The sequence below is a fragment of the Seriola aureovittata genome, chromosome 16, assembly GCF_021018895.1.
Source record: "Seriola aureovittata isolate HTS-2021-v1 ecotype China chromosome 16, ASM2101889v1, whole genome shotgun sequence".
NCBI classification, from domain to species: Eukaryota; Metazoa; Chordata; class Actinopteri; order Carangiformes; family Carangidae; genus Seriola; species Seriola aureovittata.
This window is the reverse complement of record NC_079379.1, coordinates 25,794,091-25,820,989: the sequence shown is the minus strand read 5'-3', so window position 1 is coordinate 25,820,989 and position 26,899 is coordinate 25,794,091. Positions and strand designations below refer to the sequence as shown.

The window sequence follows — 26,899 nt, the reverse complement described above, 5'->3', positions numbered from 1 at the left end:
AACCTCGGCTTATTTACAGTTATCAGGACAAATCAACACATAGTCCTCCATCTGTTTGGGGGATGGTGGCTGAGGTCTATCAGAAACACTGAATGATTACACACTTACATGTGAATAATTAACTTCGGGAAAGCACATTATATTATCAATACTAAATCACTTTTTAATGACTACATTACACAAATACTGGCTCATTGTGCCTTTTGATAACTTATGTTTAATGGTTTAGCCAGCTAGCTGCATGGCTAAAGCAAATGTCAGTTATGGTCCCCAGAGGATGAATCCTGTTGACTTTGGTGTTGTTTCAGATTTCACTCTAGCGCCACCATGAGGTTACAAACATGAAAACTTTAAAGAAAGAAAGAAAATATCTCAGACAAACATCAGAAACCTTATGTGGCGAATGATTTCTTTACTAATCGTCTCTGATTTTTGCTCATTTTATCTTCCTTAATAATAACATTTGTTTCGTTCTTTGTGTTCTTTCACCTGCCTCTTGTTCTTTGGTTCTTTTATTTGTGCTGTCCTGTATAAAACTTGTATAGATGTTTCCTGACCGGGTCGTGAAAGGTTGCTAACTTCAGTGGGAATTACCTGGTTAAACAAAGCTTGATAAAATGTCTCTTTTCTGTCTAAATGTCGACTTCTCTTTCTGTGGTGACCCCCCAGCGGCGAAGAAAGCCCAGTGGCTGGAGAAGGAGGAGAAGGCCCGGCGTCTGAGGGAGAGTCAGCTGGAGGAGCGCAGGAGGAAGCTAGAGGAGCAGCGGCTGAAGGCGGAGAAACGCCGAGCTCTTCTGGAGGAGAAGCAGAGACAGAAACTAGAGAAGAACAAGGTGCAACAACATTTAATGCAAACCCACCGAAGCATGACGTTTGTCATGAATGAGTTATGGTTTCTAATTATTAGCACTGAGCTAATGTGATTTTAATGTGAAATTGTTGGTGTTTTGCCCATGAGCAAATATTCACACAGCCTCTCCAAAATATTCAGTGTTAGTAGAAGTCAGGGTGGAAATTCAACACTTTGCCAAGGTGTATTCAAGCCTAATGCTTAGCACAATTTTGACCACTGGAAAACTGCCTGTGCAACAGGGATTCGGTCCCATCTTGAATATCAGATGTGATGCCAAGTTTCCAAACGGTAGTGAATGTAGATTTTTCTTTGGCTGGAGTTGGAGTTGACATTTATTGATCGCAGCAGTGGTTTACAACCTCTTTGGCCTTAGACCTCTTCAAGTTAAATGTCTTCTTGTGACTTCTTGTCATTTGTTGCACAGACCCCTGAGGTGTAAGCAGATCTAACAAAGAGCTATTTCCCTTCTATGCAGTTTGTTTCATTCAAGTAAATGTTAAAGCAATAGTTTGACATTTTAGGAAATATACTTAAATGGATAGTTCGGGTTTGTTGACGTGGGGTTGTAGTCATGAATATTCTGTACATTACCTGCACTAGATTCTGTTCAGTATGCTCCCAGTTAGAAAGGCGATGAGGGCACTGGCAGCGTGGCAGAGTGATGTCTTGCTGTGGGCGGGGCCACAAGAAAAAACGTGTTTCAGATACTTTTATAAACACCCACCGACACAATCCAATATCTGTTTAAATGTAGCTTCATGTAGAATATTTTCAGCTCTTTATCTTCCTGAAAACAGCACTTGCTGAACTACCGTATCCCTACACACAAGCGCACATACAGAGCGCACTGTATTACACTTCAGCCACAGGTCAGCTGAGTAAATCCATAGAGTCAATCAGAAAACGGCGTAATCAAAGGAAAGTGCTGTTTTCATGTTTAGAGGTAGACGTATCTGTCTGTTATTTTTCAAACAGTTGAAAGTAAGTCTCAGGAGCCAGGCTAGCTGTTTCCCCCTGTTTCCAGTCTTTATGCAAAGCTAAGCTAATGTGATATCATACACGTGTTATCAATAAGCTTATATTAAACTGTCAATGATCTGTGATGGGTTTAAATGTGCAAACACTGACTCAGTTGTGACTGTGTCTCTCCAGGAGAGATACGAGGCAGCTATCAAGAGGTCCACAAAGAAGACATGGGCCGAGATCCGCCAGCAGAGGTGGTCCTGGGCCGGCGGACTCAACCAGACCTCCCGCAGAGAAAGTGAGTTTCATTTGAACCACTACCACAAGGACACTGACAGAAAATACAATGACAGGAATGTGTGACCTCCTCACTGTAACTCAACGCTGCACAGACTGACTCACTGGTCCAACTGATGCAATTCAAGGAAATAGCTCGTGAAGGGTTTGATGTCATGAGGGCGGGGCAGCAGGGTCACATGACCCACACGGTAATTTATGAAGTTAAACCTTTTAATTCTTCAGTGAATGTTTCTGTTTTTGGGGCAAAATTGGTTTTGAGAACCAGTTTTGACCATTTCAAAGTGATGAGAGGAAGAGGAGCCGTCAGCGGTGTGAGCAGTGTTTCCACAGAGCTGTGAGATCATGTCCCTCTTCACACTGTCCTCTTATTGGCATCTAACATGTGACGGCGGCTTCTCTTGGACCCGTGACGCTGAGGTCAAAGTGTGGAAGATCCTGAATGTGTGTGAAAGCGTGTGATATTCAAAAGAAAAAGATGTGATGTCTAACTATACCACACCCCTCCCACGCTTTCCTCAGAGCTCCACCCCCTCTCCCCCTTGTCTCAATTCAAATGAACCTCCCTCTAAACTGTAATGAAGCCAGTATGAGCTCAGAGGACAGTGAGCCTCTGCTCAGCTCCAGGTCCAGACCGGGGAGTCGGTCCTTGTGAACACTTGTTGTGTGTTGCGTTCTCTCTGGTGCAGGCAGATGCTCGGCCTCCACGGTCAACTTGCCGAGACAGGTGGACCCTGTCATTAACAACAGGCTGTCCAAGTCCTCTGCCACGCTCTGGAACTCCCCCAACAGAAGTAAGGACGACCCGACGTCAATGTCCACCAGGCTTCTTCCTCTTCCCTCCCCCCTTCCCTCTCCTCTTCATCCCCCCCCCCCCAATCTTTTCTGTTATAATTATTATAACTGTGGTCTCTGGTGGCCTGCCTGCCTGCCTGTGCTTGGTGACTCGTCATTTACTCCCCCACTCTTCTCACGCTATCGGTCTCGTTTGCATCGTGGTTTTTAATTTCAGTTGGTGGTTGTCATTGATTTAAGTCTCCTCTGCATCTTTGATCAGTCTCCTTTCACCTCAACATCACTGAGTCATATATGTGACATGACATGTTGTTTTTGGTTCATGTGTTTCTCAGGTTTATAAGTTCACATCTTCCCCCTCCACTTTACTGTCGGTGGTGTGGTGTGGTGTGGTGCTGGATATTTTAGTGTGACTGTTGCAAATGAACCCAGTATTCAGTTGCTATTAATGCACATGGATGATATTATATGGTTTTATGTATTATCTTATTTAAATCTTTAGCATGTTTACTCAGAGATTAAGTCTCTCTTCCTTGGTTTGTTATTTAACAACATGCCAAAAAGTCATTTGCTCAGTTTCTTGTTTTAACATGAAAAATGTCTCATTCTAACACAAACCACTTTACATTATAACAACATACTGTCCATGTTGTTATGACATATTTTCTTGTTATTACTACATTATTGTACAGATTATTCAGATTATTCTGCAAGAAACTTTTCTTGTCATAACAATATTTCACTTTATCTTGTTATATCATACACTTTTCACAACGTTTCTCATCATAAAATAAGTTGATATGTTGTTATAACAAACAAGACTAAGTCTACAGTCATGTTAGCAGCAGTGGAGTTTGAGCTGAATGCTAACACCAGCATGCTAACGAGTTCATGTTTAGCAGGTATAGGCTAATGTTTAACGTCCAGTTTTTTAGTAGTTGCTAATTAGCACGAAACATGAAGCTCAGGTGTCTTTAGTTTCGTAGGTATTTAAGAGAAATTGTAACATCAGTCACATGATACAAGATAATGTAGCAGAACAGTAAAAACTGGCTCAGTAATCGTAGTTACTATCAACCAATAATTATGTGATGGTTGTTAATGTTAGCCATCATTAGCTACTGGTAATACCAGACCGAGTGAGGCTGTAGCACTAGTGTAGTGTACTGAATGGAGCAATGGGGCCTTTTATTTTCCATTTTCCAGAAAATGTGTTTTTATTTATTATGTTATTAAGTTGATGAAAATGTTTCTTGTAAAAACTGAATAATTTAGTTAGTAGTAATAACAACAAATATCTTGTTATAATGTGAAAAACTTGTTAAAATTGAAAATCTTTCATGCTGTAAAATGAAAATGGGCAGCAGGTTTCTGGTTATGGTGGCAGCAGTACAGATTCATAGATTTAAATATTTAAATGAACCTGTTATATCAAACTCATTTCATCAGACTCCTGAGTTGCCACATGGACATAATCAGCTCTGTCTTCATCTCAGATCCGTCACGTCTCATAACACGTGTCATTATAGATTGAAACACCCACAGTGCAATCAGCAGTTCGGCTCACAGAGAGACTCAGATTTCCTGCTCGATCATCAGTAACACAGATACTGCGGACACATGAAAGAATCATATTTCTGTGTGGGGAGATGCTCAGTGTAACTCTCAGTGTGGAGGAGGGAGCTGACGTTGATAGATCAATCTATCTCCAGGTGAACAGTCGATCACCAGGCAGCAGCTCAGCCTCCTCTTGCCGCATTGGAGAGAGAAGAGGAGGAGGGAAAACACTGTTGCCTAGCAACAGGAGGGAGGTAGTCGGGTTATCAGTTAGTCATAAAACATGTCGTGAAAAAGATCCAGTGTGCAGCAGAGGTGACTGCATGAGCTGTTGTATGAGGAAGGACAGTCTGTTTCTAGTGTTAGTACAATGAAACTCACACCAGGAACCAGATGCATAAATCATACTTAAGCACAAAAACGAGGCGTCTGGTCTTTATAAACACCTCACTCATTCCTCTGACCATGTGACCAAGTTACAGTGAAAATACAAAATAAGCCGAGACACGTAATTTAACATAAAATAAAATAAGCAGCTTCACGGAGCTTAATCATTATAGGTTTTGCTGTTTTAACATCATTAATGATTTAAACTTAAATAATTGTGTTTGTGTATCATGTCCTTATTATTTATTGTAAGTCATTGTGTAACTGCTCGACACTATTTCAATATTGACCAATCACAGTGTTAGAACCTCTGGAGCCTCGTTAAGATTCTCTAGTCCCAATAAATGACGTTCAGGGTAAAACAGGACTTTACATTAGACTGAATGTAATAAAGTAAACTGGTGCAGGTTTTTACCTCAGTGTCACAATCAGTGAAATTCTTCTTCTTCGTCTTTCTTCTCTGTGTCTGATCACTTGTTTTTATACAAACTGATTGATTAAGGGAGAGCCTTCATCCGTTTATGGAGAATAGTGGGAGTGGAAATGAGGCTCGTTCACATGTGAGTGAGATTTAGAAAGAGGAAACATGTGAACGCACGGCTTTATAATTCTCACATAGTTTTAGTCATGAATCTACAGAGTTTTATGCGTCTGGCCCCTGGTGTCGTCTTCGGCAGCTCTATTGTGATTGCACTGTCGTCATTCTTGTTTATAGGTTTCATGTTGTGACACATCAGAGCATTGAACAGAAGCTCAAGTCGTCAGCATGTTGTCTGTTGAAGTGATGAGACAGGAAGTCCACACAAACTGGACTTCCTGTCGTGATCTATTAGATCTGGTGTTGATGGTTTATTCTGTTTGTTGTTGTCACTTATCAACTCGTGTGTTTTCTGTTGTATTTTACTGTGGAGCCTTTTAAAGGATGTGGCAGCAAAATAAGGCAACAAAACCTACAAGATGTTATTCAGTCAGAAACATGTGGAATGGACAGATATGAGAGTGGGATCATTCGTCCTGTCCCACTCGGCAAGAAACTAAACACAATGTCAAACTGTCCCTGTAGTGAAAGTATCAGTACAACTATGTTAAATACTCTGAGTTAAAAAAGACTTTTATTTGTAACAAAGTTCAGAAGAATTACCAGAAAAATGTTCTCAAAGCACCAACAATAAAATGATTTGTTATGCAGTTGAATGGCTGCTGCCACTGATATGTTTTATTATATATTATATCATCAAATCATTTCATATTATATTATCGAATCAATCAATCATCTGGTTGGTCAGTTGAAACAAACTCAGCAGCCAAACACTGTTCAGCTTTACAAAGTTTTTTTAGATCCCAAAGTTTCCAAAGACGTGAAACATGACAGGCTGAAGTTTAGAGAAATAAATATGATAATATGGTAATAGGAATATTACTGGGTCTGAATATTTCACTCAGAGTTAACACCATTTTGCTTTAATGAAGAGATTGAGCTAGGATATACCTGATACTGTCATACATAATAATAAAACAATGATTTTAAGAGTAGATAAAGGAGGAATGTTAAAGGGTTTATGTTTCAGAAACATTTAATGTTGTAGCTCATTGAGGTTCAACTGAGTTTTATCTAGAAAATGGAGTTTAAAAGTTTAGAAACAAATCATCATGTTTTGTATTAAATTCTAAATCTTCAATGTAACTAGTAAATAAAGCTGTTAAAAGCAGAATATTTTAATCTGACATGAAGTAAAGCAGAAGTATAAAATACCATAAAAGGGCTTATTATTAGTGTAAAGTATCTGATACTGTATTTAGGTAGAGAAGCTGAGTAAATGGACTTCACTCTCTCCAGGTGAAACGTTCGTTAGTGCAGCAGTTTGTCTCGTTCAGACTCAGCTGAGTTCCTCTTTATGGGTGTGAGGTCTCACTCTTCATTTATTCTGTGAAGAGTCTCAGAGTGTGAGGTCTCACTCTGACTTTTTTTTTGTCTCTTTCATCTCTGGGTTTTCTAGTATTTGTCTTGTGCTTTATAAAATTCGTATACAGACGACTATAGTTTCTGACAAATATTTTCAGACTGATTTCTCTTCAAAGTCTCACAGATTACTCTGACATGAAGTTTGCTTTGCTCATGAGTTATTGGCGTGTGTTGCTGTTCTTCCATCCATCATTACAATGCATCGGGTTAATTCCTGCTGGACATCGTATGTGCTGAGTCTTCATCACATGACGCTCAGTATAACACACAGCATACATCAGATGGTGTGAAGGTCAGAGGAGTGTGTGTTGCCTGTGGGACAAACAGCACTAATGTTGAACTCACCTGAACTGAAAGGCCTTTCACTGCATTGGATTTGACTGAGGTTCAGTTGAGTGAACTGTGGTGTTTGTGTGATGTGTTTTTTCAGTGGTAAGTAATGAACGTTAACTTTGTGTTTTATTATCTAATGTGTGTGTGTGACATGTGGGCTAAAGTTCAGCCGTTCATCTTCATCTCTGATGTCTGATCGTCTCTGATTCGCTGACTGGAGCATCACTTACACAAACATGTTGTAGACATTTAATAATCTCACTGGATGGAAGACATTTCAGTGGTTGGAGCTAAAAGACGTATCTATGTTCCTCAGTTACGTCTGTTATTAAACCAATTTACTGAGTTAACGAAGTTCATCATTGAGTTATTTATTCAAACATATTTGGAAGTGAAAACAAATACAGACAGTAAAAAAAGTTGTTCAGTGTTGACCTGCTTTACTTACTGCGGTTGTTCAGACTCACTGTTTTCCTGTGTAATATGGGATTATTAGCAACATTATGGCAGCCCTTTCATTACAGTTACAGTTATGATTTTAAAACAACAACAATAACAAACAAAACTCAAATCTAAATTAAAATGGCCTACTAGCTAATAGCAAGTTAATTACTACTGTATATAAGCTAGTTAGCGTGCCTGCTAGCCTTTGTAAATCATGGATGTCACAAATTTAAAGATTAATTAAAAAGAGTTCTCTCCATTTTGACTGTTTAATTATTTCAACTCGTTTTATATTTTGTTATTTATTCCTTGTTTTTTCTGAAAAGGCTGACTGTGTTTTCAGTGGAGCATTATTACTGTTTATTTTTCAATATCAAATTTGAAACTGGCTCCACCTCCTGATTGACCAAAGCAACCAATGAGATTTGTTTTCCAGAGCAGCAGTGATGTAAGAAGTGTTTGTGTAATTGAAGGTGCATTCAGGTGCTGATGGAAAGATCTGTACAGTTTTTGCATTTTAACCCAGAACGCTTTTAGAAATTCTCAAGGATTTTCTTTCTGAATATGAGACATGTTCGTTTATTTTCCTCTGACAGAGACAAAGTTTTTTCTTCTTTGTTTCTGTCAGAACCTGAAACATCTGAGTTTCTAACCTCGACTTCCTGAATCAAGTTTTTATGATGTTTTCAGCAGCACATGAATCCAGACTGTAGTCAGTGTGTGTGTGTGTGTGTGTGTGTGTGTGTGTGTGTGTGTGTGTGTGTACAGTAACACTGACAGCTCCCTTTTGTGTCAGCCCGCAGTCTGCGTCTAAGTCCGTGGGAGAGTCGGATCGTGGAGAGGCTCATGACGCCGACTCTGTCCTTCCTGGCCCGCAGTCGCAGCGCCGCCACTCTCCTCAACAACAGCGACTCTCGTGAGTGTGAGAGACACACCACCCCCACCCCTCCACCCCCACCCATCTCTTTGATTGATCTTTTCATTTCGTTCAGGCCTGACAGAAAACGACTTCACCTTCAGGTCCATTCAGAACCACACGATCTCTATCTGAGTTTGTCCAGTTTTCCAACACAGAAACAGACCTTGTGGTGGGATTGATTTTGTCCATTATTGATTAATTTGTCAATTATCTGTATGATTATCATACAGATAATTATCATTCATTCTAAACATGTCAGAAAGTGGTGAGAAATGCAGACAACAGCTTCTCAGATATGAATATCTGAATATATCTGAAAGTCTTGTTTTGTGTGGACAAGAGTCAGAAACCTGAATATTTATAAAAGCAGTGAAAAGGTTAGGGTTAGTTAATTTCATCACTATGCATGGTGTATCTGTCTGTGTGGGCGGGGCCTGACCTCGGTCCACCGCCTCTCTGCATGTTTATGTGTCTCAGACTCTCACCACTGCTCCCGTTCAGCCTCCGCCAGTCCGCTCAACGCCTGCTCCCATCACCACCCGCACCAGAACGCCGCGGAGCGCTGGAGGGTTTCCTCAGCCAGCACGCCGGACATCACCCAGCGCCAGCGCCGGCGAAACTCCACACCGGTAGGGAGTGAAAATAAAGTGTATCCATGGCGACGTCATATACACCACAGACACACACACCTACTGTGAAGTTGGTCTTTTGTGGCGTCGTTCATTATATTTGGATAAACATTTAATAAATGGTTTAAGACAAAGACATGTCAGGTGTTTACTAATGTGCAGTATTTGTAAACAACATACGGACAGTCTCAGAGCGTTTATATTTAACATCTGGAGTAATGAAGTGATTCTGATGCATTTCCTCTTTAATCTTTAATTATTCATTGACCCTGAAAATTACACTGTTGCTCATAAAGTTGGAATGAAATATTTTTTACCTTTTTCCATGAAATGATTGTGACAATGGGATTTATTCTTGACAGATAAAGTGTATATCTTCTCAAAACTTTAGTAGTCAATCTCTTCCAAAGTGATTACTGATGAATTTAAAAACCAAAGTGTATTAAATATTATAAATAATATAATTAAAATGATAGACAGTTAATAACTGTGAACACAGTGGAGCATTTATTTCCATCCCAACTGTTTGCTTCAGTAAAACGTCAGTGGAGTGTTCAGCAGCTGAGGAGCCACGTGTTTCCTTCAGGAGCTGGTGAAAACCAAAGCACAACTAAAAGCTAAAGCTGCCTGACACATGATCATGTTGCTCTGTAGATATGTAACTGTTATCTACAGTCAAACATCAGTTTGTGTTTACAGTTTGTTGTTTAAGATTTTAGATATTAGAAATAATATTAATTTCACAATGAAATGATTGAATAACATGTGTAAAGAAACAAACTGTCATTCCAGTTTTAAAGTAACTGATGATACTGACGTTTAGGTCAGAACTGTTATAACTTTTATAACTGTTATAACTGTATGTGTCACTTCCTTCCTCAAGGTGGATAAAAAGAAGAAAGAGAAGAAAGACAAGGAGAGAGAGAATGAAAAGGAGAAGAGCGCTCTGTCTAAAGAGAAGGTGCAGAAGAAGAGACAGACAACAACACCCGTCACTACGACCACGAGATCCAGACCAGAGACTAGGTCCGGAAACACTGTCCAGTCATGTGACTAATGAATCTGTCAGCTGTATTTTTAATATGAGAAATGTTAAATTAATTCTACACTCTGGACTTAATGTAACAGAGACGCTGGGGGGGTGGGGGGGCTCCTGTGTCCTTGGAGCAGGTTCAGGTCTGACAGATGGTCCTATAATCTAAAAGAGACTCTGCTGAACCTTGTTCAGTCTGTTTCGGAGAGTCTGCATACAGATCGGGGTTTTCCTGACTGATGCCGAGAAAAAAAAGATGCCCCCCCCTTACACCCCCCTTCACAGAGTCCTGATGTGGAGTCATTCATATCCATATTCCACATGACCCAGTTCCGGGCTTTATGCACTGGGAACCTCGTCCCCTTTTCCGGCACTGCTATGAATCTCATATTTGCTCCTCTCTCCTCCTCAGTACCCCGAAGCCCAGAAACAGACCTCCATCACCGGCTGCCCCCAAAAGCCGGCCCCTGTCCCCCCTGGTGCCAGCGGCAGCCTCCAAGACCCCGATAGGCAAGAGGACCCCTCCCCCTGGCACCAAGACGCGACCCAAACGGGCCCAGACGCCCGCCAGGGTCCAGCCGCAGACGGTCACTGCGGTCACCGTGGAAACAGGCCACGACGCCCAGCAGCCCAACACCCCAGAGGAGAAAAAGAGTGAGTGTTGTCGCTATGGAGACAATATCCAAGCTTCAAGGTGACCTGGACACACACACACGCACACATCAATGTGTGTGTGTGTGTGTGTGTGTGTGTGTGTGCAGACATAAATACTGTGAATGAATCATTCATCAAAAATAAGAGTGAAAACATAATACTTAATTTGATTAAAGATTTCAGTAAATAAATCAGTCAAACCATATTTATATAACACCTTTCAATTATTTAGCATTTACACCAACATTATAATGTGTTATAACTGATGTATTAAATGTTTCCATGCTGCTTATTAATGTTTAATAATATTAATGACATATACTGATGAATGATACAGAAAAGGAGGTTTTTAATTAACTTGTTACACAACTCTTATTGTGAAAAGCACAAAGATCAGTTTTTCACAACATGCTGATATAAATTTAAGAAACATCAGTTTTAGTTTTTATTTATTTTAAATCTCTGACTTTATGATCAAAACTGTGTCCAGTTCATCTCCACAGTTTCATATTAATTAGTTAGTCTAATTCATTAATTAGTCTGTTTTGTTTCAATGAACTTGTGTTGGTGATCATGACGATGGTTGTGTGACGACAGTGTTGTGTGTGAATGTATTGACTGCTACCCTCTGGGGACAGCCTCTGGACAGTTTACTGAATATTGATTATTGGTTATTTATTTCTGTCAGCGGTGATGGTTCGTCACCTCAGTTTTAAACCTTGTGGTTCCTCTGTCGTCTCTCTCATAGACTCCAGTAACGTTCCCGCCATCGTGGTTTCCTCTGCTCCGGTGACTCCTCCCTCCCTCAGCCTCGTATCAGCTGTTTCTCCTGCTGTGACGAGCTCAGCTGTTGCTCCTGCAGCAGCCTCCTCCAGTAATCCAGCTCCTGCTGCTACACCCGCTGCCTCCACCTCCACCACTGCCCCGGCTGCACTGCCCAGCAAACCGTCAGCAGGCACCAACGACCCGGAGGAGGCGGCTCGAGTCCTGGCAGAGAAACGTCGACAAGCCCGAGAGCAGCGGGAGAGAGAGGAGCAGGAGCGTCTGGAGCAGGAGCACAGGAACAGGTCAGACCCACTGTCTGTATCTGTATCAATATCAATATTGATCATATATCATCAGAGTGTGTGAACAGCGTCAGATAGTTTCATCTTTATAACAGTGAAATTGAAGGAAGGAGGATTTGAGGAAATAACAGAAACACAATATTATGTGAGTCACTACAACATCTTCTCAATGTCACACTGCAGGTTTATTATTATTATTTATTTATTTATTAATGTTTGATTTCACACGTCCTTTTTTTCTGATCAGTTCTTTTAAGTTTCCTGGAAAGAGTTTTAACACCTGTCAGTGAATATAGGACGAACTTCCATGAAAAACGCCTCCATTTAAACACAAATAAATAAATAAACCAGATGAATGATTTTAATTCAGTTTTTACTGGAACCTTTTTCATTGTCATTTATTAATTCTGCTGCCAAATTTCATGTTTTTTCAAGTTCATCTGACCTGTTACTCTAGTCAGTGGGACAAGGGTCATAGTGTAGTGAAGTATGAGGTCGTTCTCAGGTTTAAAACCCACAAACTGCAGATAATATGAGTAGGGTTAGGAAACATACTGCATGTGTAACATTTTGTATATACATGTCTTCAGGCTCCTGCGGGAGGAGGCGATGGCCCGGGAGGCTGAGGAGAGGAAGCACAGAGAGGAGGAGGCTCGGTTCATGGCCGAGCAGCAGCGTCTGAGGGACGAAGCCCAGAGAGCTGAGGAGGAGAAGGAGGCGCAGGAGAGAGCAAAGGCCGAGCAGGAGGAGAACGAGCGGCTGCAGAGACAGGTCAGAGACCAGGAGCCTGAAAACCTGCTGGAGGTTGACTTCAACTAAATGATAATCTATTGAAAACTGCTTCAACACACTGCTGAGAATCCAGTGGGAATCAAACCCCTCAACCCTGCACTGAATCATCCTGTCATCAGTGACATCATCACTTCCTGTTAACTGTAAATATCCATTAACCAGCACGGGTCTCCGTGATCCACATGCAGTAAACCCATTCAGCAGATGGTGGGGGGGGGGGGGGGGGGGCTTCACTGTACGTGAGCCCAAACATCAGGCCTCTGGTCTGGCTCCGTCACCCCGTGACTGTCAGTGATCAGGGCAGATTAGAGGGGGGTGGGGTATTGCCAGCTGTGACCTCCATCATGGTGATGAGGCTGTAGGAGCCATTGTGATGTGGGAGATAGTGACGGCATGTGTTTCCTCTGACACATCAGCAGCGTCAGTGAACGCCACATTCTGCTATCAATCAGACAACCCCCCCACCCCCCGATGGCAAAACTGGATCCAGACTGGAGAGGCTTCCTATTTTTTTAATTCAGTCTCCATGGAAACATTGTGACTGTTTAGAACTCAGTCCCCATAGAAACAGTCCGACTGTTTAGAACTCAGTCTCCATGGAAACAGCCTGTTTAATCAGTCTGTGCTCCGAGTTATAACCTGTGTAATGATTTAAAGGCTGCAGCCGTTTGACAGATTTGATCTAAACACATCATTATTCTGGTTTTCCTTGTATTAACTCTGTTTAGTTGGTGCTGGGTCTGAATGAAGGATGTAATGAGTCACTCCCTATAATATCAACCTGAAGCTGCAGAGCAGCATACTGAGCATGTGCTGCCCCCTGCTGGTTCATACTTTGTTTTCAGTCACAGGGCATTTACACTGCAGGAGGTAAATGGCTCCATCTACATAGAGTCAAGCATTCATTCACACACTCCACACACCAAGCTACCATACAAGGACACTTTCAACATAATAGCGTGTGACGTATCACCCAGTGTGTAACAGAGTTAAACAAAGTTCAACTGAGTTAAATTAAGTTAAACTCAAGTGAAACTCCCTTTTTTCGGTTCTGAACGGAGACTCATTCGGTGAAATCAAAACTTGACCATGTGACGAGTTTCAGTGTTTGCTTCATATTTCTGTTTTTCCAGAGGGAGGAAGCCGAGGCCAAAGCCCGAGAGGAGGTGGAGCGTCAGCGCGTCGAGAGGGAGAAACACTTCCAGAAAGAAGAGCAGGAGCGACTGGAGAGGAAGAGGGTGAGAGTTCACACATGTCACACTCAGTTCATCCTCCTATTCCTCCATCAGCAGCTAACTCTCTGCTCTGTCTGATCGCAGCGCCTGGAGGAGATCATGAAGAGGACTCGAAGGAGTGACGCAGGAGAAAAGGTCAGTGTGATTCATTTCAAACAGGCCTGAAGAAACTTCCTGTTGAAGTAACAGTTTGTTCTTTATCCTCACAGAAGGAAGTCAAAGCCTCTCCACAGGTCAACGGCAAAGACACAGACGTCAATAAAGGTACAGTCACATGTCACATCACCATGACGAGCGTCTCCCTCAGGAGTGACAATGGATAGATAGATAGATAGATAGATAGATAGATAGATAGATAGATAGATAGATACTTAATTTATATATCCCATAGGGGAAATTCATGTGTCCATTAGCTCATTGTTGATAATAAAAATATTAATAACAGTTACTAATAAAGCAACAATAATAATTAGATTAGTCCACTTCCTTTGCCTGAGGTGTACAGCCTGATGGCAGTGGGAACAAAGGATCTCCTGAACCTCTCTGTTCTGCAGTGAGATGAGACGTTTGCTGCAGCTGCTTCTCTGTCCTGCCAGAACATTGTGGAGAGGATGGTTGGTATTGTCCAAGTTATAATCTCATTAATGTGTCACTCATCTTTCTGCAGCGCCTGGAAACCTGCAGAGTCCGGGTGCAGCGGTCCTCAGCCCGTCACCAGGTCCTGATCCTGTCGTGAATGGAGTCCAGCCCGCCCCTCACCAGAACGGTGTCTCAGCCAACGGAGAAGCGGCAGAGTTCGAGGAGATCATCCAGCTGAACAATGGCAGTAACCCCGGTCCGCAGCAGGGGGCGCTGGTGAGCGAGCCCATCCTGGCGTTCGAGGGGGGGGAGCCCTTCCTGATGAAGACAGGCCCGATGAAGCCTCAGCATGTCGCAGGTACAGTAATGATGCACAGATGAGATGTGATGATACAGTTAGCTGCAGCTGAATTATCACTAAACATAATCAGAATATATATTTTTTATATATATATATATACTCTCTCTCTCTCTCTCTCTCTATATATATATATATATATATACACTATATTGCCAAAAGTATTCACTCACCCATCCAAATAATTGAAATCAGATGTTCCAATCACTTCCATGGACACAGGTGTATAAAATCAAGCACCAAGGCATGCAGACTGTTTCTACAAACATTTGTGAAAGAATGAGTCGCTCTCAGGAGCTCAGTGAATTCCAGCGTGGTACTGTGATAGGATGCCACCTGTGCAACAAGTCCAGTCGTAAAATTTCCACAGTCAACTATCAGTGGTATTATAACGAAGTGGAAGTGATTGGGAACGACAGCAACTCAGCCACGAAGTGGTAGGCCACGTAAAATGACGGAGCGGGGTCAGCGGATGCTGAGGCGCATTGTGCGCAGAGGTCGCCAACTTTCTGCAGAGTCAATCGCTACAGACCTCCAAACTTCATGTGGCCTTCAGATTAGCTCAAGAACAGTGCGTAGAGAGCTTCATGAAATGGGTTTCCATGGCCAAGCAGAGAATCGCCCTTCACCATCTGGCGATCTGATGGACGAGTCTGGGTTTGGTGGTTGCCAGGAGAACAGTACTTGTCTGACTGCATTGTGCCAAGTGTAAAGTTTGTTGGAGGGGGGATTATGGTGAGGGGTTGTTTTGTTTTTTTTTGTGAGGTGTTTTAGTAACAACTACAATTACCGCCTCCGCCAAAACACTTTTTGTGTTCTCCAAATATTGTGACCTTGACCTTGATTTTGGTGGTCAAAGGTCAAAACCTTTGACCACCAAAATCGAATCAGTTCATCCTTGAGTCCAAGTGAATGTTTGTGCCAAACTTTGAAGAAGTTCAAGGTGTTTCTGAGATATCGCGTCCACTGAGACAGACAGATGGACAACCTGAAAACAAAATGGCTGCCACTCTGACAGTTGCTGGTGCGACAGAATAAAAACAGACTTATACTTACAGAACTTAAAATCCAAAATGGAGGCAAAACCCAGGAACAAAAACTGAAGCGCTGGGGAAACTAATCGGGAGCAGAAAACAGAAACTCCCAATACAGGGAACGAGGAGATTAAAGACACACCAGGGAGGCACAGGTGACTGACCACAGGTGACTGAACACAGGTGACTGACCACAGGTGACTGACCACAGGTGACTGACCACAGGTGACTGAACACAGGTGACTGAACACAGGTGACTGAACACAGGTGACTGACCACAGGTGACTGACCACAGGTGACTGACCACAGGTGACTGACCACAGGTGACTGAACACAGGTGACTGACCACAGGTGACTGACCACAGGTGACTGAACACAGGTGACTGACCACAGGTGACTGAACACAGGTGACTGAACACAGGTGACTGACCACAGGTGACTGAACACAGGTGACTGACACAGGTGACTGACCACAGGTGACTGACCACAGGTGACTGAACACAGGTGACTGAACACAGGTGACTGAACACAGGTGACTGACCACAGGTCAAAATAAAACAGGAAATAAATCAAAAGTCCAATCAAACCATGACACCTCTGTTCTTCTCTCTCTCTCTCTCTCTCTCTCTCTCTCTCTCTCTCTCTCTCTCTTTGCAGAGGTCCTGTGAGTCCTCACATCCATGGAGCCTTATGTCTCTGCTTCAGCCATGAGATTCATGCCTCACCACAGCGGCTTATGAAAATAGTGTGCCAAACAAAAAATGAACTGCTCTGAATTCACATCCACAGTATCTGATCTGCCGCAGACGAGGAAGAAAAGGAAAATACTCATCTGACACACACACACATATATATATATATATATATATACAGTATATATATAAGAAATGCAACAACAAGTATTCTCTGTCTTCACTGCGTGTCATGGTGCAGCATTTGTTTTATTGAAACGTCACATGCAGATTTTATGGTGCACCTTAAAGATGACTGACTGTGTAACACATTTTAGAAAATACAGACCCTGCAAATACATAATATTTGACAATGGCTGTTATTATTATTGTCGTTATGATATTGTTATTGTTATCTTCAGTTGAACAATGTGTGTGTGTGTGTGTGTGTGTGTGTGTGTGTGTGTGTTGTTTTCTTGTCTTGAATTAATGAGTTATTTAACATGGGGAGCATTGACAGTGTATGTAAATGTATAATGAGCCTCCTGTTACAGGGGATCTGTGAAATAAAGCTTTATGAAAGGGGCCGGCCTCCCTGCATTCATTTATGTTTATGTGTTATGTTACATGTTATATGTTTACATTAGACACCTTCAACCCCAACAGTGAAAATACTGAAATAACTAACACTGTGAAGTCATGTTAAAAGTAACTAAATACATTTACTCAAGTACAGATTTCCCTATTTATGCTCCTTTACACATCTACTATTTCACTACATTTCAAAGGGAAATATTTTCTACTCGATTACATCGAACATCTATAGTAACTGGTTACTTTGCAGTTCGGGTTAGGGTCACATACAAACCTATGATGAGCTTATGAATTCACTGCATTGCTTTGTTAATAAACCCAATAGTATATTAATGTAAGTTAAAATACCTGATCACAACCTGATCAAATAACTGATCACATGTTAATACATAACATATAACCCACTAATGTAATAAGTAGATAATATTATAGCACTGACTAGAGACATTATTCTTTTACATTTAAGAGATGACTCGTACACATTAATTCATCAATAATTATTGTTTAATAATAATATGATTCTGAAATGGGTCATTCTGCATTATAGTATTTTTAGTATATTATATTTATTATAGTTAGTATATTTAGTATATTTTCATGCTGATACATTTGTACCTTTTACTTCAGTAAAATTTTGAATGCAGGGTTAGTTGTACTTGTAATAGAGTATTGAGGTATTACAACTTTAATGAAGTAAATCTTTTCAATACACCACTGAGTTTAACCATAGAGTGTTTATAATGTTGCAGAGTTTACTGCAGTTACAGTCTGATCCAGCAGGTGGCAGCACTGCTTTCAAATGTGAAACTCTGCAGTCAGTGTGCTCTTTGAGTTGTGCTTTACTCTTTTTCTGCACCTTTCTGCACAACTTCACAACTCTTGTGCATATAGATTATGATTATAGATTATGATCATAGATGATGTTCATTTATGTGTTTCTGTTCACCTTATGTATTTTTATGGAGTCAGAGAACAGGAAGAAACTGATCATGACAACTAAAGGAAATCACTGTAACAGTGCATCTTAAATTAAAGTGATCTTCAAGGTGAAACTAGACAGAAGATTAATAATGTAGTTACATCACTCACCTAAACCTCAGTTTCAATCTTGTCTCCAGAAATAATGTGAATTTAATCCAAAAGTATGTTTTTCATAAAACATGTTGTGGACATGTGGGACAGGATCAAGAATGAGGACCATTTAAAAACAATGAGAAACTTCTTGCTTTATTAAAATCATGTATGAAATAGTAAAGCACAAAATAAGCTCAAATAAACAAAAGATAAAGAGCAGAAGATGAAGATGAAGATTAGGGCAGTTGAATGAATGTCCCTTTGTTCAGGATTAAATTGATTACCTACACCTTAAATATTCAACAGTGATTTATCACATGGCCGTAAACAGTCACTGATGTGACCTGTAAACCATATTTCAGCTGATTTTGAATCCAGGAATAGGAACTATTCAGGTTACGCTGTGGTTTCTAGTTGTTTTATTTGTGTAATGGACACGAGATTGAGAGAACCTGATCTGCTGGATTTAAATCCTGGATTTGGAAACAACCACTTTTTCTTTTCTTTGTCATTTTGCCTTCATTTGAACAAACGTGTTGAAGCAAATGTCTCTGAAACTGGATTTGATGTATGAAACAGTGACAGAGTCTAACAGGTTCCCTCTGTTTTCAGGAGCAGCCGGTGTTTGTCGAGTCGTGGCTTTGGGCTGCACAGATATGAGAAGTGATCTCAGACAGCTCTGTGGTTTGGTTCAGCCAAAGGATCAAAGCTGTGTGGTGGGATTTTCTGTCCACTTGCTATGATGCACTGTAGCAATCAAATGTGAGAAACCTTGAGGTCTGTTTTCCCTCCAGCTCTAGGTAACTTTGCCCACAAACAGAGCCCTCATTGCTGCAGAAGCCCATCAGTCTCAGTCTCAGTGCATCTGTCACTGGGTTGTGAGCGAATCAGATGTCTAACAAAATACACTGGACCTTGTTTCACTGTGACCACACTGCCATCTGGCACAGAGATGTGACCTGGATGTATCTATTTGCTTTCATTTGGATGTTGATCTTATAATTAGAAAGTTTACTCACCGTACAATGCAGCGCTGCACACAAAGATTCACATCATGAATAATGAGACCTCTTTCACGTCCCTGCACTGGGTATAGCTACACTGCAATTCATAGTTGTATTGTTCTAGTGTTTACTGTTTCAGTTTGGTTCCATCTGAACATTCGGGTTGTTTCAGGTTTTAACGTAGTCCACATTATGGTGCAACATGTTGAAGGGGGTCTTTGCAGTTTCAGTATTTAATCCTGGGGTATCGAGTTAGCCAGGTTTAGGATGTGGTCTGATGAACAGTGGTTTTAAATTTGAGATGTGAGATACTGGGGGGAAAAAAAAAAGATAAATCCATTTTACTTTGGTGATCCTCAGAATTCCAGAGGTTGAGGTCTATGATTTTGAGTGAAACTTCTCTATTGGATGAATTTCCATGAAATTTAAATGTTCATGTCCCCCGGTGGATGAACCCTCAACTGACCATTAGCATCATTATCAGGTCAAATACTTTGGTTTATGACCAAACACCCGCCAAACAAATGACAATCCCCTCAGTGTCTGCAGCCTGCTCTGTGTTTCATGTTCCTGAACAGTTGGGATTTTTGCATAACCACCTTATTACATACTGTGATATGAAAAGTATCATCCAGGTCCAACAATGTGAGGTCATGTTAACCCAGGTCATTTCCTTCTTTCCAGGCTGATATTTCTGTCCCACATTGACCCACTGGTTTATTAACTAATCAACATGGAGCCAGAGACCAACAGAAGAGCTTCAGTGTCTCTTTGAACAGCCAGAGCTGAAAATGAAGTTCAGCTACTTAAATCTGGACTTCAGCCAAAAACAACAGGATGCAAATCTCAAAACCCGTCATGACTCAACATGCCCATCCTTAACAAGACAAATGAATTGTCACTGTCAACTTGATCTGTCAAACTCATGCACTGTAAAACTCGATAAGTTAATTTAACTCTTTAATGACTTTAACTTTAAGTGACATAACTGTATTTTTTAAGTTAAAGAAGCACTATGTATCAAGTAGCTTTTACAAGATAATTTTAAGTGATACTAATTTAATTTTATAAGTTAAAGAAACATTATTTTTTAAGTAGCTCTTACTAAATAATTTTAAGTGACCATAACTTATGAAATTAAGTTAAAGAAACATTGTAAATTAAGTTAATTTTACGCAATATTTTTCGTTCACAGTACAAATTACAATCAAGTGTATACCGTATAACTTAAATATTTCTATTACTTTTATCATAAAGTATTTGATATCACAGTACCAGATTATTCACTTTATGTTAGCTTAAAAATTTCAGATTCAGTTCTGATGCCGATTACGTAAAATGTATTAAGTGACTTCCACTCACTGAGAGGAGATTGAGTGGGGTGCCCTCAATGTCTGGTTCATCAGACTGTGTCACCTGAAGGCAATGACAGAACTGTTACCTGTTGCTCTAAATTTCCAAAGCCTGATTGATGGCAATTTAGATTTTTTTTAAAAAGAAAAAAAAGTTGATTATTCCTCATAAACACAATTAAGCTCTGATGACAGCAGTCCAGATTATAATAATGGTATGTAAACTTAACTTTTCATTTAGCTTTTTAATTTAATTAAAAATATGTATATTAAATTCAGCATTGGAACAACTGAAACCATGTAACTCTTTGACAGATCAATTATATTCCATGAAATTACATATAACACATTGTAAACAATATGGTAACTTACATCCCAGGTCTTCAGAAAACTTGAATCATCCTCATGCAGATAGGCAGGGAGAGCACGAAGAACAGCAGCACGTCTGACCTGGACGTCAACTCTTTCCTTCAATGAGAACATATTCTTGATTTACTGTGGATGCTAATCAGCACAGCCACACAATACTATGCATCACCCTACCATGTTTTTATAGATATAGATGAGAGTTTAAAGGACCAGTGTGTACAAAATAAGAGAAATCTTGTAGCTCTATACAATTTGAGTCGCTATCCAATCTGAGTCATGCAGGTGCAACATTTTTATACCCATGTGCAAATTATGCTACTGTAGAAACATGGAGGTGCAACACAGTGAACTCCGTGGAAAAGGACTGCACTATATTTATCAGGAATCAAGAAGTGTAACCAACTGACCTGGTGGTCATAAAACAGCTGACCCAGAACTTCAGACACTTTCTCTGTGCGAGCAGCTTTCTTCCTGAAAAGGCTCTGAAGACGGGGGGCATGTCAGTCCAACACATTATAGAAGTGGTTCTTCAGGTTCATGTTGGTGATTCTATGAAACTTGGCACAGATCTGAACAAATAAAAATGAGTGATTAAGTCTGGGTGTATGTGTATAGTATATATGTGGCTCTGGAAAAAAAAGACAAATATTGCAAAACAATATGAACTGACTCCCAGTTATCTGCTCAAATATGTGTACTAAGGAAAACATTTTCACCTGCGACTCTATTTTTAAGGGCAGGCCAGCGTTCCAGGATCTCACCAACAGGAAGGTCATCACTGATGATCTCTTTGCATCTCGGGCAAAGGTGGTTTGCATTAACTTCATAATCAGGACAAGATTTTTGTCCCTCATCTTAACTTCATCTACAATTTGCAGTCTCAGTTGTTCAAGGCTTGGAGCATTTTCACCTCTTGGGAAAATGGGAAGGAAATTCACTTCCACCCTCTTGGGTGTTTTGATATTAGTGTGAGGAGATTGTTTGTCTGGGTTGTTTCTGCTCCTCTTCCCAGAATTTACAGCTACCTCCTGAAACCCAGCCTGACTCAACTTAGTGGAAGCAGAAGTTCCCAATCCTAAACTTCAGGCCATTTTCCAACCATACCACCCTGTCTGAGATCCTGGCTCTTTTAGACAACAATGCTTGGTGACAAGTGCTTCTGCTACCTCTCAAGCTTCCCTATCATTCGGGTATGCTGTGAAGTTATGCATTTTGGCTGCAAGGGTCTCAAGGATGTCATGCTTTTGTCGCCTAGATAATTTGAGATTCTTCCCTGTTCTCTCATGTACAACATTTCCCTCACCAATTATCAATTCTACCTCATAGGAAAAAGTGGGCAATGTAAAAACTTGAGGCCGTCTCTCAGCCCTTTCTTGCGTCACGGCATGGGGCAATATTATTGTGTCATCTGGTGCTACTGAACTGGCATCACTCTCATATCGTATAGCTTTTAGGACAGCCTTCTGTGGAAGTTCCTCAATGTCTACAAGGGAACATAGCTGCCCATCAAAGTCTGGGTCTTGGTATGATAGACTGAAGTCAAAGTCTAGCTTGAACTTCCCTTTTATGATTGACTTCAGCTCATTCACAGATTCTGGACATGAAGATAAAGTCATCTTCCTCACAATGTCAGTGGAGGTATGGACATGAAGTAGAAAGTTTCGAGCTGCCATGTCCTATTGTTAAAAAGAAAAGCAAGAAAGCACTCATGAGTTGATGTTAATTTTTGTGAATATCAATTTTCTCCAGACTGTTCTGAGAGGCCGTATAGGCCCCTATCTGTAAACATATTTTAATCCCCCAAGTCTCTGATCAGAATAAATCTGTTCTGTGTTAACATCAAATGTCCACCCATTGTGTATGATGTGAGACTTACTGTGTCATTTAGTTCTGACAGCTGATGCACAGAGAAGTTGTCTGATGATGTCAGCTCAAATGATCTTAAATGCTCACTGTACCAGCACTGGTAGATTCAGCAAAGAGAGGAAACAGAATTTTGGAAGTCTTCCTGCCTGGCCAGCAGAAACAAACATTCCACTTGCATACTCTGTGCCATCTATGGAGACCTTTGATGAACTGTATATGCTTTGGCTATCCGTCTTGGTCTCTATGAAGTCTTATGCTACTTGACGCAGAGTAGCAACTTGGACAGAGGTGACACTTGAGGCTTGTGTGTGGGGTCTGAAAAATAGAGGCGCATTGAGGTGATACGCCATCATGTGCTGATGCCTGGTAGCAAGAGTTTTCAAGACGTTCTTGAAATTGTGTGTGTCATGTATGATCCTTTTGAAAAAACAATGTTTTCCTTCAAACCTCATGGTCCATAGGTGAACCAGAGGCCCATAACACTTTTTCAGTTCTGGGTAGTGTTCAAGGTAATGACGCTTGGGTTGGAGCTTCAAGTCTGGAAACACTGCTTTAAGACCCTGTCTGTGATCACTTATTTTAGACTGCATGTACTGGATGGATTCCTCTGTGAAACACGGAGACAACACAAGCTGAACAATTTCTTTGAGGTCCATCAATACCGCCCATGCCTCATCCCCTTCAGGCACTTTACTTCCAACCATAAATGGCAATAACCTCAGCAAAGTGGAATTTTCATGCCCATTCCCACCAATACTTAGCTTGGCTGCAAAATTCTTCGGGATTGGCTGTGGTTTATCAAGCCTATCACAGTGCTGATATGGAAATGTGAAAATTTTTGTATTAGGATAATCAAGCATTAAATACTTTAGTCGAATCATTTTCTCGAATGCGCAAGGCCAACTCAACAAGCACAACACCCTCAAACAGATCATGCAGTATATCGGGTGGGAAACCTGTAATGGGATGAAAATGCTGCAATGCTTTGCTGAGAGCACACTCACCCCTAACACCAAAAAGGGTCATGTTTTCTCCTTGCACAACATTTTGTACGTGAACAGGCTGGCCTTTGTTCTCATGCTAAACTCTCCTTCAGAAACTTCACTGGCTTGTATTTGGTCAGCAGAACAGCAACAGAATCTGCAGACATAATTTGCTCGGACGACTGCACAAAACTTGCAAGACCATGAGCAGCCAAATTGTCAGCTGCCACACACAACACAGTGCCCTTGATACACTGACCAAGAGTTTCAATGAAAATGCCATACTGCTCAAAGGTTTGCAAGTCTTTCAACAATGGTGATAGGACAATTTCATAACCATACTTCTGCAGGTCAGGTACTTTGCATAGCAGAGCTTGTTGTATGACATGTAGACTGGACCTATACTTACTGGGCACATTGGCAAGCAACCAATATACTGCACAAAGCTTGTGGATCTTTCTAGCTGTGCCTAAAGGATTCGCTAGTTCAATGTCATCCACATACAAAATCAGAGACAATTTCAGCTCTCCTGATGATGACAATAACTGATTTTCTTTGAAATATGTTCCATCTACATGAGACATGTACATTCCAGGTGGCGAGGGTTTGGCTTCTTGAATTTTGTCAAGAAGATCTGTGTTTATAAACATTGTTTGAAGCATCTCTAGTATTGGAACATACACTGCTGTGTGTCCTCTCGACTCTACAGTACATTGCACTGGCATTACCAGAAGGTAGTTCTTTATCATAATATTCCGTTTGTTGTCTCACTGTGGAAGCAAGCCTGCCTGCGACCCTCAGAAGCACTTATCTCAATATGCCAATCCTGATTAGCTGGTGTACATGTCCGTCCGCACCCGGTAGTGCCACCTACCATAAATACTGCATGCGGTGGACACAGCACCATTCAAAAACCTCTTCTAACCCGGAGCGCATCTCGCATCAAGGTAAGCTATCTTAACTGTCCACTGACGGAACTTACCTAGCTTCTGTCGCTGGGCGCTAGTTAACTTTGGGGTTTTTTTGCTCTTATCCGGTCACACCAGATCGGATTCGATGTGTTTACCTCGCCCTTTATGGCTTGGTTTCTGCATCTCAGCTCCTCTCCAAGGTTGCTTGAGTGCAGCTGAGTGTTAGGTTCAGCTAATCTCTCGGCTATCTGGTTAGCATACCAGCTAGCTACCTCCACCCCTGCCCCCTGTGAGGAATGGAGACCAAAACTCCTCGCACCAGAGGTAACTGAGACTCCGGGGCCCGCGCCTGTTGTTGGAAATAAGATTTCGAGCAAGGACACACATCAGGGTGGCTCGTGTTGCTTAGGGCTGGAACATGCCTGGCAAGCAATCGATGTTCCCGGCTCCTGTCAAGTGTTCATGCTTAAATAGCGTGCGTCAGCACGTGCACGCTCACGCTAGCTCAGCAGCTAACAGCTCATTATTACCAACAAGCTAAAAAGAAAGCTGTGTGCATTTCGTCTAACTGTTTATCTTAGTTTGCCATGAGTCTAAAATACTTAACAAAATAAATACTAACAAACACCTGGAGCAATGATATTGAATGAAATGCAAAGCTCTATCAATGCCAACCGTCCTCATGTCTGAACAAGCCAATTAAATAAGTGTTAACTCGCCTCTTTGAGGTCATTAAAACTAACGTTACCATATAAACGTGTTGAAGTATACAGAGCTGAGGCCATGCAACAGACTTTGAGCTAAAATTAAGGTCCAAGTTCAGTGGCATCAACTATTACATAAATTTTCGAATTTAATGAGATCCATAAAATTAAAACTACATTCACTTCTCTAATATATGGAACACATTAACTGCTAAGACAGAAAATGCATTTGATGCTGAAAATAGTGTAATGAACAGTGAAATATGGTGCTAAATGAACAGATTACTCACCTGATTAGCACGCTCAAAGAGAAAATCAATATCAGTTGTCGATGCTGTCAGCACAGTGGAAAGATTTGGCAGAAATGCAGAATACTGCTGCATATCACAACGCGTTTCTTCTCCAATATTGTTAGAGGCAGCTTCGTAGTCGAAAAATGTGTCTATAAAATGGCTTTTAGAGCAAACATGGCGGACTTTCCAACAGGTGCGGTGCATGGCGGCGGCCAGGCGGAGCACTTACGCACGTGCGTGACGTCAGAGGAAGACTGTAAAACAATTTAAGTTCAATTACAAAAATAAATTAAAGTGTTTGACCACTGTAAACTTAAAATTACAAATATGTACAAATGACACAGACATTTAGAGGCCAATTAACTTTTTTGTATTTCTGTGTAATTATAACTCATATTATTTATCAAAGTTTTACTGTTCGGTCTTACAGTGTACTGTCTGTCAAACCACCAGCATATAAAACATAACACACATATAACATATAACATATATAATACATACAACAGCAGATTGTTTCAAACAGCTTTTTTGAAAAGGCTTCCAGAGAGTCAACTATTTATAATTCAGATGTGATTTCACCAGGTGGTTGTCAGACAGTTGCTCGTTCTTAGCACCTTTCACTGAGGTTTCTTCTTCACATGCTTTTATAAACCAGGAAGCAAAGACACATTGCTCTTCTCTGACCACGACACCTTCACTCTTCTCTTAAGGTGAGCCATTTTCTTTTCATTGACACATGATTTACATGTTTTGTTTTTACATTGCACTTTAAAATATTTCAGATCACTGCTGAGCTCTGTTTCCTCTGAGAACATAGACTTTACGATTTCAGTTGTAGTTCTCAGTGATACTTATTTCTCCCATTTCTATTCTTTACTGAATGAAATTAGGAATAATCCTCAGATCAGAAGAAGACTACACAAAAATATATTTGTATGGTATTAACAAAACTTAAAACAGAAGATTATTAAATAGAGACACTGAAAGCAGCTCAGTTTTTACAGATTTATAGTAGTGTAAGATTTAATGGTTCAACATTGTTTTATTATCATTTTGATGCATTTTTGCTTCAAAAAGAGAAAAAGTTGGTTGTTATACTTTAGAGAGAGACTATAAAGAAACAGAAAATAATCTGGATGCCCAGATATATTACAGTGTCTAGAAACTGTAATACAGAAAATACATT

General features: G+C 40.8%; 1 protein-coding gene across 6 annotated transcripts in view; it reads left to right on the top strand.

Annotated features, from left to right (window-relative positions):
• Positions 1-17,148, top strand: part of LOC130183619 (MAP7 domain-containing protein 1-like) — a 37,501-nt gene extending 20,353 nt beyond the window's left edge. For 2 of the 6 annotated variants that reach the window (XM_056399202.1, XM_056399201.1), the window contains 14 exons: positions 670-833; positions 2,006-2,114; positions 2,803-2,907; positions 8,389-8,508; positions 8,989-9,140; positions 10,024-10,166; positions 10,586-10,827; positions 11,576-11,894; positions 12,485-12,665; positions 13,820-13,924; positions 14,006-14,056; positions 14,131-14,185; positions 14,589-14,858; positions 16,550-17,148. In XM_056399202.1, the coding sequence (XP_056255177.1) occupies positions 670-833; positions 2,006-2,114; positions 2,803-2,907; positions 8,389-8,508; positions 8,989-9,140; positions 10,024-10,166; positions 10,586-10,827; positions 11,576-11,894; positions 12,485-12,665; positions 13,820-13,924; positions 14,006-14,056; positions 14,131-14,185; positions 14,589-14,858; positions 16,550-16,560 (2,027 nt within the window). In that variant the 3' untranslated portion in view covers positions 16,561-17,148. The remainder of the gene's footprint in view (positions 1-669; positions 834-2,005; positions 2,115-2,802; positions 2,908-8,388; positions 8,509-8,988; positions 9,141-10,023; positions 10,167-10,585; positions 10,828-11,575; positions 11,895-12,484; positions 12,666-13,819; positions 13,925-14,005; positions 14,057-14,130; positions 14,186-14,588; positions 14,859-16,549) is intronic. The other 4 variants (XM_056399205.1, XM_056399204.1, XM_056399203.1 and 1 more) reach the window with 3 other exon arrangements.
• The last annotated feature ends 9,751 nt before the right edge of the window (positions 17,149-26,899 follow it).